Below are 15,627 nucleotides of genomic sequence, written 5' to 3'. Positions count from 1 at the left end.
CCACAACAAAATATACAAAATGAGAATCCCATTACCCAGCAAAACTCTTGTATCAAAGCCACCATCATTGAACATGTGAAACCAAGGTCTCCAGCAGGCAGACAACTGAAGGCACAATACATTTCCAGTACTGCCCTCATGACATGATGGTGGGAGTAGGGAGGTGGGTTTACTAGGACTAGTGTATTAAAACGCTGAAAAACTGCCACACTACTGTAAAGTAGTTAGTGCAGTCCAATGCTCATCCACATGAATACAACATATTACTAAGAGGTAAATATCGATCTACCCAAATCTTCACATGATTTTATTATCTCACTGACCTGTGAAGTTTAGTAGGTTGAGATGGTTATTACCATTTGTGCTTTTCCTCTCTTTTTTTTACATGCCTTGTGAGAGGGAGGCCTGGCCATTAAAGTGAGGAAACACGGTTTTTGTTATTAATTGCTCTGCAGTGGACAACAGGCCTCTGCAGGTCAGCATGCTTTCCCTACTGTATAGGCCTACTACTCTTAACAGTGTATTACGTCTTTGAAGAGGGAGCGCTAAGCCACTTACAGATGTAAAGGACCTCCTCCATTATCAACATAACAGACTGCATACTTTGTGGTAGCAGGAGGCCTATGTGTTTTTTTTCCTTTTGACTGCGCATTCAGTGTGTGCCCCCCATGCAAGGCAGCCTTAAGAAAGCAAATTTAAAGGTGATACCAAATTCTGTCACAAATTTGTAGTGAGATTTGGAACCCACAATAGACCCATAAAGAAGAGCATGTTTCCCCAGATTGCTTTAGCAAACTACGTTAATATACAAAAAAATCATCATTTGGGCCTGGAAGGAGAATACAATAAAGCGCATGCAAATGTAAACTGCTAAAATACTTTACCTGAAAATCAGAATTTTTATAATGCATTTGGGCAGCTTGTTTCCATTGGTTGAGTAATTGTACCAACATCTTCACCGCATTGTCCAGAAGTGCAGGATGAATATCAGTAACTTCGCGAACAATAAAATAAACAAATCCCGACAGAACATCTTCTCGCCAATCGGGGAAATCTAGCATCAAAGCCTGCAATGTATTAAAGGCCAAAGCACGCAATTCTTCATCCATGTGGACTGTTAGTCTATGGAAAGAAAACAACTGTGTTAAAAAAACAAAAGCCCTGATTTGGAAATGTAAGTCCTAAATCATGTAGACCTACCTTTTTATTAAGAGTAACTCCTTTGAACTTATAATCAGTAAATATCTTTAGAAGCAAGATCACAAAAATTCTTAAATATCGTTTAAAAATTTTTCTAAAACAAACAATCCTACATATATACCATTTAGAAATGTGCAGATCTTAAAATGTCTCTAGCTCTTTTCATAACAAACTATTTAAAAAAATATATATAATTAGGATGTTTTTCAACTACACTGACACAGCTAGTGAATGGTAGTCGACCACTGACTAAAGTGTAGTAGACTAAATGAAGCCTTATACATTTCAGATTCAGCAAACATCACAATACACACATGGCCACAATTGACTGAATGGAGTTAAGTGTACGCTATAGGAGAAAAAAAATAATTCAAATGATAAAAACGCATCTTATAAATAACATACCACAGTTAATGATTGTATTATGTTCTTGCAAACCAGCATCTTAAGAGTTGGAAAACCATAAACTACTGCACTGAATGTATGAGTTTAACAGAATAACATACCACAAAGAAAAACAGTAAAGCTTTAAATTAGTGGTGAGACACACTAGTAGCCAAATGCCCAGAAGAAGATTACCTAGTGCAAATTCGAGATACTTTGTTATAGAAAGAATGATGAAAAAGTACCTCCTAATATCCTCACTAAGTCAAGATTCAGCCTGTCTACACACATTCAAGCAACTTCGTACGTAGGGTTACTGGTGTTGACAGGTCCCTTTCCTACACTATGAAAACAAAACGATGAATCATCAACCTATTATGGCAGAGGCAGGAGTTGGCGATGCAAAAGAGGAGCCCACAGCACTATGACCCATGAGAGAGGATGATTACTTTTAATTTATTTTAAATGGACAGATGTGGAAATTAAGAAAATCAATAACATTCTGCATTTTAATTAGACAAACCTAAAATAACTTATTTGATAAAATATAAATTGCAGCTAAAAAGGAAATTATATCCAGTTTGTAGAGACTTAAAACCAAGTTAATATTTCAGAACTCAGTATAGAATTCGTAATGGGTATGGTGTCAAAAAGTTCTAGCTATGAGGCCCCAGCTGTTCTGGTATTGATTCTCTACCAACATCTCTCAGCAAAGAGAAACATTTGGAAATTGACTGTCAAAGTGCAGAGGACAGGTGGCCAAGAACTTGTATTAGGCAGACTACCATGCATGAGAAACACTACATTTAGTGAAATAACTTCCAATAAAGATTCAGCCAACAAGTATTTTTCACATCTTTAAGATTACCCAGGAAGCACCCAACAATGCGTTATGGTGGAAACTAACAAACATCAGCAAATAACTCTCAAGGCCTGATTCCGCAATTAAACCTGGTGAACGCCAGGATTCAAAATTGAAATCGCTGTATTATGATGTCATCAATAAGTAGTTTCCATGTGGAAAAGAAACAGGAACAAAAAGAATTACATTAATAATAAAGGTGGGGTAGGCATCGACACAATATCTGGGGATAGCCATTTTAAAAATATTAAATTCACTGTCTTACATACAGCCTACACAAACTAAATCAGATTTTCCCTGAAACCAACTTCTGCTGCCCACGCTGCCAATCCTAAGGTGCAGACCTCCAGCATACGCTTTGGTCACCCGCTCTATAGCAAAGAACTGGCATGGCATGCAGAAAAGAATGACATCTCTAGCTATGAAAGTCTTGACATATAGGAGGCTTGTGCCCTGGACATCTACAAGAGCACCAAGCACAATAAAAAGACAGCAAGGTTTGCAGACGTTGCTTGTTGTTAGCTATGCGTGCCCTTCCCTTGAAGTGGCGTTCTACTCTGCCTCTGTTCGTCGCATCATGGCAGTATACCTCGGTGCACTGGGCTGATGCCTGGAGGATGGAAATCCGAATGGAGGAAGCAAGAGGCCTTCGAAAACATACCACATCTATGGAATGGGATGCTAAGCTGATTCACCTACAAAGCATTGTTAAGGGGGATTCTCCCCCCCTTGAAAATTGCACCCTGTGTGATAATCTCCCTTAAGTGCTGCATTATCCAGTGCTATTGATCTCATATGTTGCACCCTGCATATCACAGTGATCCTACCCATTCACATCCACCCCACCGCCCTCTACCACCCACATCATATCTCCTTACACTCCCCTTTTCCTTTATTTGCATCAATACTTAGCAAACTGCACCCTGCCCAGATTGTGCTCTCACTTGCAAAGCAGTGACAGCACGCTACCCACACCTGCTACTACCTTTGCAATTCTGAACTTTTCTGCTCAAAATTACAGGCATAGTCATGTTTATGTAACGATGCTTAAGAATTTGCCTATATCTTACAGTGAATCTGCTGAACACATCTAGTAGCCTTTTCTTTTAAAACTCTTTTTGAGCTATCATGTTATTTTTTTAATGGATGTTCAACCTCAAACTAAGTTAAATTGTAACACAGTAATTTGCCTGCTCTGTTTGAATATAAAATTTAATACCACATTTTGTGGGGAACAATAAAAAAGGGGACAGGCCCCACTGTGCTGATAATTCCTTCCTACTGTGACCGATCCAGCCCACCAATCACTACATTTGACCATTCATGTGGGCGGGGCCTTTCACACTGTAGCAGCAACTTCTTCAACAGCCTTCCACAGGTATAGTTTTTGTCACTAGGTTTCATGTAGTTGTTCCCACAATAAGAAATGTAGCACCACACATCAAACAGCCGCCAACCCCACCCAAATTTACTGCCAACTACGACAAACACCTAGAAATGACTGTTTTCTGCATATACGCATGTCATTATACGTAAGGAAGCATGATAAATACAAATTAATTAAATGAACCACATCATACTCAGCACTGAAAAATAGGAGACACTATATATTTCATACATGGGTTGGAAGAATAACTGTAACAAGGCCTAGTGCAATGCAAAAAAACAAAATACGGGTTTCTTTATGATGTTAAATTAATTAAATTCATTATTGAATCTGAAAACTGATTTTCCATTGTTTGACTGATTGATGGAACAGATTCAGAGTCCCAGTTTTTTGCTTTGTTTTTAAAGAACATTTAAGGCTAGAGAGATGTTTGTATAATACTAGATCCTCTTTGGAAAAGATAGGTAAGGCACTTTTATTATCTTTTATTATCGGCCCATATAATGGCTTCAAATGACCAAGGAATATTAGCAACTAAAAGAAAATTTTGATTTTTCACTGCGTGGTGGGCAGAAAATCTGGATTTTATTAAAGACAAGGAGACTAAGATTATGCAAATCTCCTTTATTGCGCAGCTCACAGCAGAAACAATTAACAGATATAGAACTTCTAAACATTCCAACATAGTATATAGTCCATGTGCACGAAGTCTTCTCCCTTCTTTGTTGTTGCTGCTCAAATGATAAGTACTCTTTTCTTTTGCTTCTCACTGATATGTGCCTGTTTGAACATGTCCTATGGATAAAATGGGTGGCTGACTGATTGGGCGGCTGTATCCCCTCCCCCACCCCACCCACTAAACAGGAATATATGTTCAACCCACTCCTCATTAAACACCCACTCTCTCCAGAGTTGGTCCCTCCCAACACATAGGGGAATACCTCTCCTTCTGGTCCCATAAGGAGATCCCCAAGGAGGTCAGATCTCGACTTAGATCTGAATGTCCTCGCCCCTCTCTGCCTGATAAGATAGCTCTGACATCAGATATGGACAGCAAAGTGGTGGTATTCATTGCCAAAACTGGGAGAGACCCAAGAAAAGGACTTGACAAGGGCCTTAAGTCCTGTCAAGATAGACTCTTGGACATTATGGGTCCTCTGACTAAAATGTTTGAACTAGCCGAAGGAGCCTACCTTATTACTCCCACTGACCCAAAGGAACTACGCCAATGAGCACAAAGGGCAATTTGCCTACTGGGCAACGCAAACACTGCGCTCTCAAATGAAAGGCGAAAAAGTGTGCTCTTGAAAATAGATCCGAAGCTAGTCGAGCTGGTTAATAAAGAAGGGGGAGCATCTTCCCAGGGCCTTCTCTTCGGAGAAGAATTTATCAAGGAAATGGCCAAGTATGTAGGAGTTTTCAACTCCATTCAAAAGTCACAAAAAGATATTTAAAAAGTCTTTAACAGATTTTTTGCCAGCACCGGGAGAATACGGGGTCGGTTTCCCAGCCGTGGAAATTTCTCATCAAGACCCTTCGTGGGACGAGGAGGAAGATCCTCCCAATCTGGCTTTGGAGGTCAATCATCCTATCCACAAAGGCAAAGATTCTGCGAAGAGGCTTCAGGGATGAAAGAAAGCAAAGAAGCTTCTCAACAGGTAAGACTACCCAAAAACCCTTCAGATACCCCTGTAAAGGGGTGAGGGAGACTAGCCCTCTTTTGTGGGAACTGGAGCATGGTGAGCCAAGACCCATGGGTACTACATACCGTCAAAGGTTACAAGATAGAATTCATAGACTTACCTATTCAGGAGAGACTTCCCCAAGAAATACAATTTTCCCGAAAAGATTCCGCCCTGGTGACACAGGAGGTAAAAGACCTGTTTGCCAAGGGTGCAATCCGAGAGGGAAAAGAGATTGGCATGGTCAGCAACCGGTCATAAATCTAAACGGTGGTTTACCGCCATTTCAAAATGGAGGGAATCCACCTTCTCAGAGATGTTTTAAGGAAAGGGGATTAGCTTACTCGATTAGACCTAAAGGACGCTTACCTGACCATCCCTATCTGGCCCCCACATCAGAAATTCTGCCAATTCCTCCCCTTCGGTCGGTCGTCAGCCCCTTGGTGTTTCACCAAGGTCCAGCGCCCAGTGGCAGGCTGGCTAAGAAGCAAAGGGGTAAGACTAATGTTAGATCTGGACGACATTTTAATAATGGCTCAAATCAAAGAGGTAGCCTCTCAACACACAGACCTCACAATAAATCTCTTAGAACACCTGGGTTTCATTATAAACACCAAAAAATCCTCAACTCCAAGCCAGGACACACAGTTCCTGGGCTTTACGGTAAATACAGTCCAAGCAGAATTGAAATTGCCAGGGCAAAAAATCAGAATACTAAGAAAGGAGTTAAGCAAAATTCTAAAGAACCAGGGTTTCTCGCTAAGGACTTTAGAAAGGGTTCTGGGCCTACTGTCTTCGACTATCCAAGCCATATATCCGGGACCCTTATATTACCGGGCCCTTCAGAGACTCCAAGCCAAAGCCCCAAGAGCGAATCCATCCTATTCTCAGATAGTTTACCTGGACTCAGACTTCAAGAAAGAGATACTCTGGTGGTTGAGGAATGGGGAAGCGTAGAATGGCAGGGCCATATTCGGGGAAGAACCAGATTCGGATGCGAGCTTAGAGGGATGGGGTGCCACATGTGGCGACTCATCAACAGGGGGTATTTGGACAGCCCAAGAGAAAACAACATATCAACTGCCCAGAACTACTGGCAGGATCCTTTGCAATCTGGAGCTTTACCAAGGGTCTCATCAAGTGTTCTGTCATGCTTCGCATGGACAACATATCTGCTGTGAGATACGTGAACAAGATGGGAGGACCTCATTCCACAGAACTCTCAGACCTAGCCAAGAATTACTGGGCATATTGCCTCAGCAAGGGCATCTCGGTGATTGCCGAATATATTCCGGGCTTGAACAATGGGGTAGCAGGAATTTCAAAGATTTGAGCAATTGGAAACTGGACAGAGGTTTTTCTCACCATTCAGTCGATATGGGGACCCTTTGGAATAGATCTGTCAACACTCAACTGCCCAAATTTTTCAGCTGGAGGCCAGACCCTCAGGCTTTGGGGGGGGATGCGTTCCTTCATAGTTGGCTTTGTTTGAGACCTTATGCCTTCCCTCCTTTTGCAAAAGTGGATTTAAAACACGCATACTTCTCATAAGCTTTTTAGTTAATAAGGTTTGGCCTACCGAGGTACCATCTACCAAACAGTGTCCTGCTGCAATGGCCGATCTGTAGACATTAACAGTTCGATAAGCCAGGCCTAAAGCAAAGATTTCAGACAAAAAATTGATAAGTTGAACTAGGTCAGCTGAAATAGGATCATAATTCTGTCGAAGGTACCAACAAACCCATTTACGCCAAGCCAGTCTATAAGTTTTCCTTGTGCCAGGTGCCCACGACTCCGATACGAGTCTGAAAGCGCTCTCCGAAAGTCCTGGGAGATGCCACTGTCTCCTGAAATCCTCCATGCCATCAGTGACAGGAGGCCCTGAGGCACAAGAAGAAAATTAACTCTCACTGTGACCACTGACCACTGAGCGAGGGTGGACTGAGCAAGAGCAGTGAGGGAACGCCACCCGAGCACAGCCAGAGTTACCGCATTACTAAGCCTAGACTCCCTGCTGGTACGCACAGTTGCTCTCACCTGCTCTGCGAAGATTGTATGAGCCTGCAAATCTAACTGCAGACAGTCGGCGGTCACTGAGCGAGCCCTCAACGACCTGGAGGCCACACTCGCCATTTGTTCAGCAGAATACAGCCTAAGGACAGTAAGGAGCATAAGGGGACCACCGCCATTTCATCATCTCATAGCCCCTGTACTTCATCAGCAAGGAAGACGGCGGTAGGAGGAGAGGTGTAAGAGGAGTAAGCGGTATAAGGATGGTTGAGGGGGGGATGGGATTGGGACTGAAGGGCGTGCGTGGTGTCTGACCAAGACTCTCTGGGGCGAAGACCAACTGACAGACCCCGGGCTGCTCAATCCAGACCATCTGAGGCCTGCAACAGATTCACCTGCTTTTGGGTGGCTGACTGGGGTGGGACTCTGTCCCCCAGCGCACTGCAGAGCGCAGGAATAGGGGCATTCGTCCAGTAGTGCCCGTCTGCGCCCATCAGAGCCCAGAAGAGGCCAGGCCAGACCACCCCTCTTGGTCCTGTCATTGGATTACTTTTTCTGGCGGGAGGCTTATTACTTGGACGACCAAAGGCACCAAGATGGGTAATAGGAAAATAGATGGAGGCTCGAACACAGCACAAACACCCTCAATGCCAACCTCTTTGGATTGAATGCTTCAGAGGGCCATGATGGCAATTAATAACGAGATTAATCACAAAGAGAGGTGGTTATCCCTTTCTGCTGCGGTTGGTGTCTTTAATAGCTCCAGGGCTCACCCGGCCCCATAACTCCTCTACCAATTGATCAAGGGCAATTTTCTAAGGACCAAGTGGCACAAGGTTCATGAGTTATTTCATTACCACTGAGAGAAAGCTCTCCTGACAGTCCACCCCATAGTAAGCAGGTGAAACACCCGAAGAGAATTCCAAAATCCACGGCTACTAAAAAAGCGACCCAAAGCTCCTTACATTTAAAGTCCCCTGATGTTGCCCGAGACTCAACAGCAGCTGACCCTCCGCCGAAACCTCCATCACACCCATCGTACCCGGAACAAGCGGGGGAAAGGAAGGACAGAATTTAAACACTGTTTGGTGGCTGGAGGGGGAGGCTTTAGTTAAAATTACATTGCTTTTACAGGCTAAACTATTACCGATATTTACAAAGCTGAATGTTCTAAACAAAGCCATCGAGGACGTTAAGAGGATGGCAGGTAACAAGTATGTGCACACTGTGATAAATTAGATAAAGATGGAACTACACTAAAGCTTCATTAGGCAGGACTGAGAACCATTCCCAAGGGACTTCACAACTCTCTCCCCCAGCAGATACTATAAATCTCATTCCTGGGTTGCACAGAGAATTAGGACGATTGTCACCTATTCTAACAAATTCAAATACACAGAGGGGCTCCATAGTACGCAATGCAAAAAAAGGAATAGAAGAACCCCCTCTCATGGCATCTAAGGATCAAGAAAGCAAAAAAGAACAAAGGGAGAAACCCAAGTAGAGGTACAGCCAGTGATAGGACTGCCCCCAGCGTCATGTCCATATGTGATTATCCTTGCAAGCATTCCTGGCCTAAGGAGGGGTCAAAAGGAGTCATATGAGCAGTTATTTAATAAGACTGAACTGCTTGGGTCGCTATAGAAGATTTTCGCATAGACTCGTGAATAACATCTTGATGCTGAGGTGGGAGGGGTGGACCGGGCCTGGGAGGCTGGACATACAAGGGGATTGCAACATTGTCAACTTCAATAGTTCTAATTTGGCCAAAAGTATACATGGGAATTCGAATACTCAGGTGGAATTCAGTAAGATTATTTTTTGCATTTGGGTTATTTTTAATAGACCAAGAGATCAACTGAACCAGGTATCTGTGATGACTCCTAAAGCTTTTAGGGAGGATACACAGACTGATTCAACCCTGAAAGTAGGGGACATGGTGAACATGTCTAGTTTTTCTGGTATACCTACCTACAAATGTTTTGATGCCCTAGCAGATGTAGACTGACTCTAGAGAAGAGAACGGTCCACGTCAGTCTGATCCCTGAGAAGATATGAATTTATGTGCTGAAGATATAATAGGGAGGGAGACTGGGGAAGGAGATCCCTTGAACGATACGAATACTAATTTGTCCACACTAAGTTGGAATATCGCAGGGCTAAGCACATTTTTGGCTGATAAACCAGGGGTGGATCTATGTAAAATATTTGGGATAGTGTGCTTTCAAGTGACCTGGGAAGTAGAGGGGAACCGTTTTATGGCTGGGTTTATTGCTTTTTAGGCTAAAGCAGAGGCCTTGGCCTGGCAACGTTTATAAGCTTAAGATTAGACTGCACCACAGAACTAATAACATTTGACTCTGGAATTATCTGGGTAGTACTACTATTGTTTGCCCATTATATCAAGGTGTAGACAATCAATATCTATAATTCACCATCTACCAAGATAGCACTGTATATAGAGCTTAGAAGATTCTGTCAGAGTGGTCCTTCTGACCAATATCCAGCTAGTTGGAGATTTCAACCTACATCCTTGTGAGACATGCGCTGAGGAAAGCAGGGATCAGGAACACTTATAGGGATTAGAGCGGATTCATTTTAAGCACTCAACCAGGGTGATAATCTTTATCTTTTGGTCACAGAGTTAAACCTTATTAATCTTTTATCTAAAGAAGAGAATGACTAACCCATGGCCATCCTGACTTTCAAGGGAATAAGTAATAATACAACCATTGATTATATTTTAATACCTGCACGCCTGCTTCAGTTTTTGGTAGATTTTAAAATCGAATGGAGTATTTTTAGTGATCACAACCAGATTACGGCTGTATTTGGTTGGTGGAATCCTGCGGCCAAGACTTCCATTTATAAAGACCCGCTTACATCTCAAGGGAGGAGTATTATTTGGGAGAAAGTCTTTCCGGGGGACTTTCTAAGGAATTAGGTCCAGAAGTGTAGCCGTGAATTTGATGCGTGTCTGAATATTGATGCACATGATCACGTCATTTTAGATTATTTTTCCATTATTTGCATTGAGACCCAATGAGCCCTGACTAGACATATTAATACAATTAACCCAGGTCCTGAATGTTTCAATAAGAACTACTCCAGGGCCTATAATGATATAAAGTTAGCCCTTAAGTTAAAACCAAGGCAGATATGCGCTGTTAAAGCAGCCAAGAGGGCGTATGTGTTAGATCGCAGGAATAGATTAAGCGCCCTGAGGAGGGAAGCCAGGGACAAGCTTAAGGAGGCATCAGCCATTATTCAATGAGGGCACAGTACCAGACTTAAGTGCTACCATACCTGCGCAAAAATGGGAGAATCATTTTGATCGCATATATACAGGTGTCAGAGTTTATTAATATTGCCTGGCCTGCTAAAGGAGCCATTATCTATTTTGAAATGAAAGAGGTGAGGGAAAGCATAATAAAATAACTCATCGGGGAAGGTGCTGGCCAAGATGGGGCTCCAGGTGACCTTTTTAAAATCATGTATAGATTTGTGGGCCCCATTGATCACCCAATATCTGAATGTGGCAGCACCAAGTTACATTCCCCTTTCATGGAAACAATCGGTCATAGTACCCATTTTCAAAGAACGGAATCGAGCTGATACAGCGTGCTACTGCCCGACTTCTTTGATGCGGAAGTAAAAGTGTCGAGTAGGATCTTGTTGAAGCATCTAACAGACTGGGCGCTAGTAATATCTTGTTAGAAATTCAATATGGGTTCAGGTCTGGACGAGGCACTATAGAACAGAATTAGAATTTATATCTTTTAGTTAATAAATACACTGTGGTTAAAAAAGAAAGTATACATTTAGCCTTCATGAACCTCAGCACAGCCACTGACAAAGTGGTAAGACAGGCTGTAGGATGTGCTGAGGAACATGGGAGAGGAGGAGGCCTTAGATACATTTTTGCATTATTTGCACACAGGACTTGAAGCATCGGTAAGATATGGTCTACGAGGGGAATGCACTAAGCACTTTCAGTTAGGGAAGGGGGTCCAGCAGGGTTGTATTTTAACTCCTTTCCTTTTTATTTTATACATAAATCAATTAAATCAGTTTTTATGGATACATTGTAAAGATGTCCCAAGGATAGGACATAGAGCGGTACCCGCTTTGTAGTACACAGATGATTCTGTTCTTATCTCCAGCACAACTAATGGCCTGCAACTTTTTTTTTTGTAAACAAACTTTCTTGCCTTTTACATGCATCTCTCATAGCACAATATCGCTAGTACATGTGAACATTCTGTATATTTCTCTTGTATTCTGGCTGTCGTCTTTTACACTTAGTTTGTTTTTGCATTGTTATTGTTTCAGGTGCTGTAATGCATTGCCGAGCCCAACATGTCTTCAGCTCTCCTCCCTCCCCTCCCCCCTCCTGAAACTGGAGCTTAAACCCTACCCCTCCCTCCTCTCCCCCGGCACTGCTGTGTTCTATTGTTACAGGATGCCTCCCTGTGACCACATTTATTATTTCTCGCTGTGTGTACTTTCATCACTCGGTCGCCACAATCTAGCTCTAAGCCCCTTCGATCTATGGGCTTCTATGAGTCCTCGTCTCCTAGTGCTTGCTCCCCCCTACCCTCCTGGCTCCGTCTCTGGGGACTACCATGTTGTGATGGTCTTTCAAGAGTGGGGGCTTCAGACCCGGGGTCCTTTTCCCTTAGCTCCTCCATTAGAACTTCCCATGCCTGGCCCTTTCCACCTTTCCCAAGCCTCATCTCACGTTTCGGGATAAGATTCTGCCCTTGCATCCTGCCCATTTCTCTAGTTCTCTCTTGCACCTGTGTATGTTGGGTCCTGCCGGGGCCTTCCTTCTACTAGTAATCTCCCTTTTTTCCAGTATGAAGGCAAGATCCTGGAACTGCTCTGTGACCTTGGTCTTAGCTGTGTGGGGAAACAGGTTAAGTAGGACATGATCTGGTGTGCAGAGGACTGTTCGTTCTGTTGTTACTTCCTGCCAATATTGTGTCAGGGCGGGGCAGCTCCATACCATATGCATATAGTTCACCCCTCGCTCTCTACACCTCGGGCACTATGCGTCCTCTCTGTGAAAGAATCGGATAAGGAGTTCCGGTGTTATGTACACGCGGTGTAACATGTAGAAGCTAACTAGGCTAAAGCGTGCATTCCTCTATACCTTCGACGTGCGTGATAGGATGCTCTCTCAGTCCTTGTCTTCCAGTGGTGTGTCTATGTCCTCAGACCACTTATTCCTCAACCTTTCAAGCGGCTGTACAGATTCCCGCCCCATGGCCTTGTATAGGCATGTAGCAGTCTTTATAGTCCCCCCTCCCCCCCCCCGCATGCCAGGCATATATACTTGCATGTGGCATGTCATGGTGGTTCTGATGTGCCCGTGCCGCAGTGCCTCCTCACTGCCCCCATAACTGCCCCGTAGAGTAAAAAGTGCCCCAGAGGGATGTCCCAATCTGTGCTCAACCCCTCAAAAGAGAGTAATTCCCAGTCTCGATATAAGTCTCCCACCTTTGATACTCCGGCCCGTTCCCAATCTTCCATTCCTCTCTACTGCCCCCCATGTGGGAGCGCTCTCAGGAGTGCCAGTGGCAATTCCGGTGAGTATGGGTGACATGCCCCAGTCTTTTGGAGGCACCTACCCCAGCACCGACGTATCACTTTGTGCTCATTGCTTTGGACCTGCTGTGCATTCACTGTCCCCCAACAGGGTGCGTAACACGTTCATCTTCTCTGGGGCGAAGGGGGGCATCCCCCTGTCCAGTGCTATGCTCCCTGCTACCCACTGTGTAAATCTTTGTAGCTGTCCAGTCAAGTAATATGCCTCCATATCAGGCACTGCGAGGCCCCCCTCTGATTGTGCTCTTTTTAGTGTAGTTAGGGCTACCCTCCTTCTGCCCATTCCCCATATAAAGGCAGAGATGCAGGAGTCTTATTCCCGAAACCATGCCCCCGGTATCCATACTGGTAGTGTGTTTAAGAAGTATAATAGTATGGGGAGGGCCACCATTTTTAATAGGGAAATCCGGCCCACCATCTAGGAGGGGGAGCCTTGCCCAGAATATCATGTTATCCGAGTGTCCTCAGCGTCCCCCCTACATTTCCTTCTTGTACATCTGCCATGGAAAGGAAGATCCTCACCCCCAAATACCGGAAACATCAGGGTTCCTACAGTAGTCCCCCCAGGTTCTCTGGTGGTGGAGTGTCCGATTCTATTGGGAATAGCCAAGATTTCTGCCAATTAACTTGCAGGCCCGATAATTCACCAAACTTCTCGATCATATTCTTCGCCCCTCGCAACTCGTCTCCCATATTTTTAAGGAATAGCCGGAGATTCTCCACATACAGCGCTATGTGGTGCCTCTGTCCTCCTAGTTGGAGACCTCTGTATTCTTCGCCAGAGCGCGCCCTAAATGCAATTAGCTCCACCACCAGCGCAAACCGTAATGGGGAGAGAGGGCAACCCTGTCTAGTGCCCCCTCCACTTTATACTGCTCAGATCTCATACGTCCTGTGCGTACCCTCGCCACCGGGTCAGTATACAATAGTCACACCCACCGCAGAAAACCCTGCCCGACCCCCATTTTTGCTAGGACGGCGGACAGAAATTCCCATTCAAGGCTATCAAATGCCTTCTCTGTCTATTGCGAATATCGGACCCTCCTGCTGCCCTACCGCCCCCAGATAGAGCGTAATATGCGTATATTCAGTGTTGTGTTGCTCTTCGGGATGAAACCCACCTGTTCTCGGTATACCATAGCCGTCATGTGTGGTAGCAACCTTGTCGCCAATATCTTACTCAAGGTCTTGAAGTCGAGGTTTAGCATCGACAAGGGTCTGTACGCCGTACATTCCAGGGGGTACTTATCAGGTTTAAGTAGCGGAATCACCACCGCTTCTCGAGTGGTATTTGGTAGCTGACCTCCCTCCCCTGTTTCTGTATACATCTCCACCAGCCTAGAGGCTAATTCCTCTACATACGCTGCATAAAACTCCTTAGGGAATCCATCTGTGCCTGGAGTTTTCCCTCTCGCCAGCTCTTTAATGGCAGCTCGGATTTCATGCTCTGATATTTCTGCCCCTAGTTGGTCTGCATCCTCCTCAGATAATACATGGAGGGGAAGCTCCGATTAATATTCTATCTCCCCTTCCCTCCTAGGTCCCGATCTCCTGTACAACTGTTCATAATAGCTATAGAACCTACTATTTATGGTGTCTTGTCTGTATAATGGGTGCCCGTCCGGATCCGCTATTTCAATTATGGCGTTGCCCCTGCGAGAGGGGTTAGCAAGCCATGCCAATAGCCTGCCCACCTTATCCCTCTCTGCAATGGCCTGCAACTTTTATTATGTCGATTTTATGGAAAATCTGGGACTAAAAATTAATTGTTCTAAATCATATACCATGACCATAGGACCAAGGGGTACCAAGACTAAAACCTATATAATAAACGGTAACAACATAGGTAAAGTGGGCAAGGTCAGCTAGGTAGGCATCCGGTTAGATGACAAATTGTCCTTGGACCCATTATTGAAATCACATACTCAATCGTTTGATAGGGTTGCCTTTAGCATGGATTCTTTATCCAGGCATTTAGGCTACAGTCATATAAAGTCTATATTACACCTGTATAATGCTAAGTGTGTTCCAACTGTAGACTCTGGAGCGGAGATTTGGGGTTACAAATCTCCTATACAAATGGCAGAAAATAAGTATTTAAGTAAACTGTTACGAACCCTGCAGAATATCCCTGCAGAATTAGTACACAATGAGATAGGGGCAGGTTTTATAGCTTATTACATACGTTTGCGCCCTTTACTTTTAAGGCATTCGATACAGACCAAAAAAGATTTAGAATTTAACAGATTAATATTGATTGACTCTTTGAACATGTACTATAGCTTATGTATACCATGGTTGAGTTACATGACTACCCTGACAAATTTGGGCTTACCAGATCTCTTTAATTCGCCAGAGCTAATCTCCAAATCAGATATTGTGGGAGTTAAGAGCCTTTAAGGTGTATACCAATGAAGCTAAAAATCTAGACTCACTGCGCAAACATTGCTATATACATTATGCCATGGTGTAATCTATAAATAAAATAAAAA

General features: G+C 43.8%; 1 protein-coding gene across 19 annotated transcripts in view; it reads right to left on the bottom strand.

Annotated features, from left to right (window-relative positions):
• The window catches only part of FRYL (FRY like transcription coactivator), a 2,516,714-nt gene that overhangs the window by 1,686,434 nt on the left and 814,653 nt on the right, over positions 1-15,627 (bottom strand). For all 19 annotated transcript variants that reach the window (XM_085642132.1, XM_085642134.1, XM_085642126.1 and 16 more), the window contains one exon: positions 885-1,122. In XM_085642132.1, the coding sequence (XP_085498258.1) occupies positions 885-1,122 (238 nt within the window). The remainder of the gene's footprint in view (positions 1-884; positions 1,123-15,627) is intronic.

The sequence above is a fragment of the Triturus cristatus genome, chromosome 2_2, assembly GCF_964204655.1.
Source record: "Triturus cristatus chromosome 2_2, aTriCri1.1, whole genome shotgun sequence".
Classification (NCBI taxonomy): Eukaryota; Metazoa; Chordata; class Amphibia; order Caudata; family Salamandridae; genus Triturus; species Triturus cristatus.
This window is presented reverse-complemented; position numbering and strand designations above follow the sequence as displayed.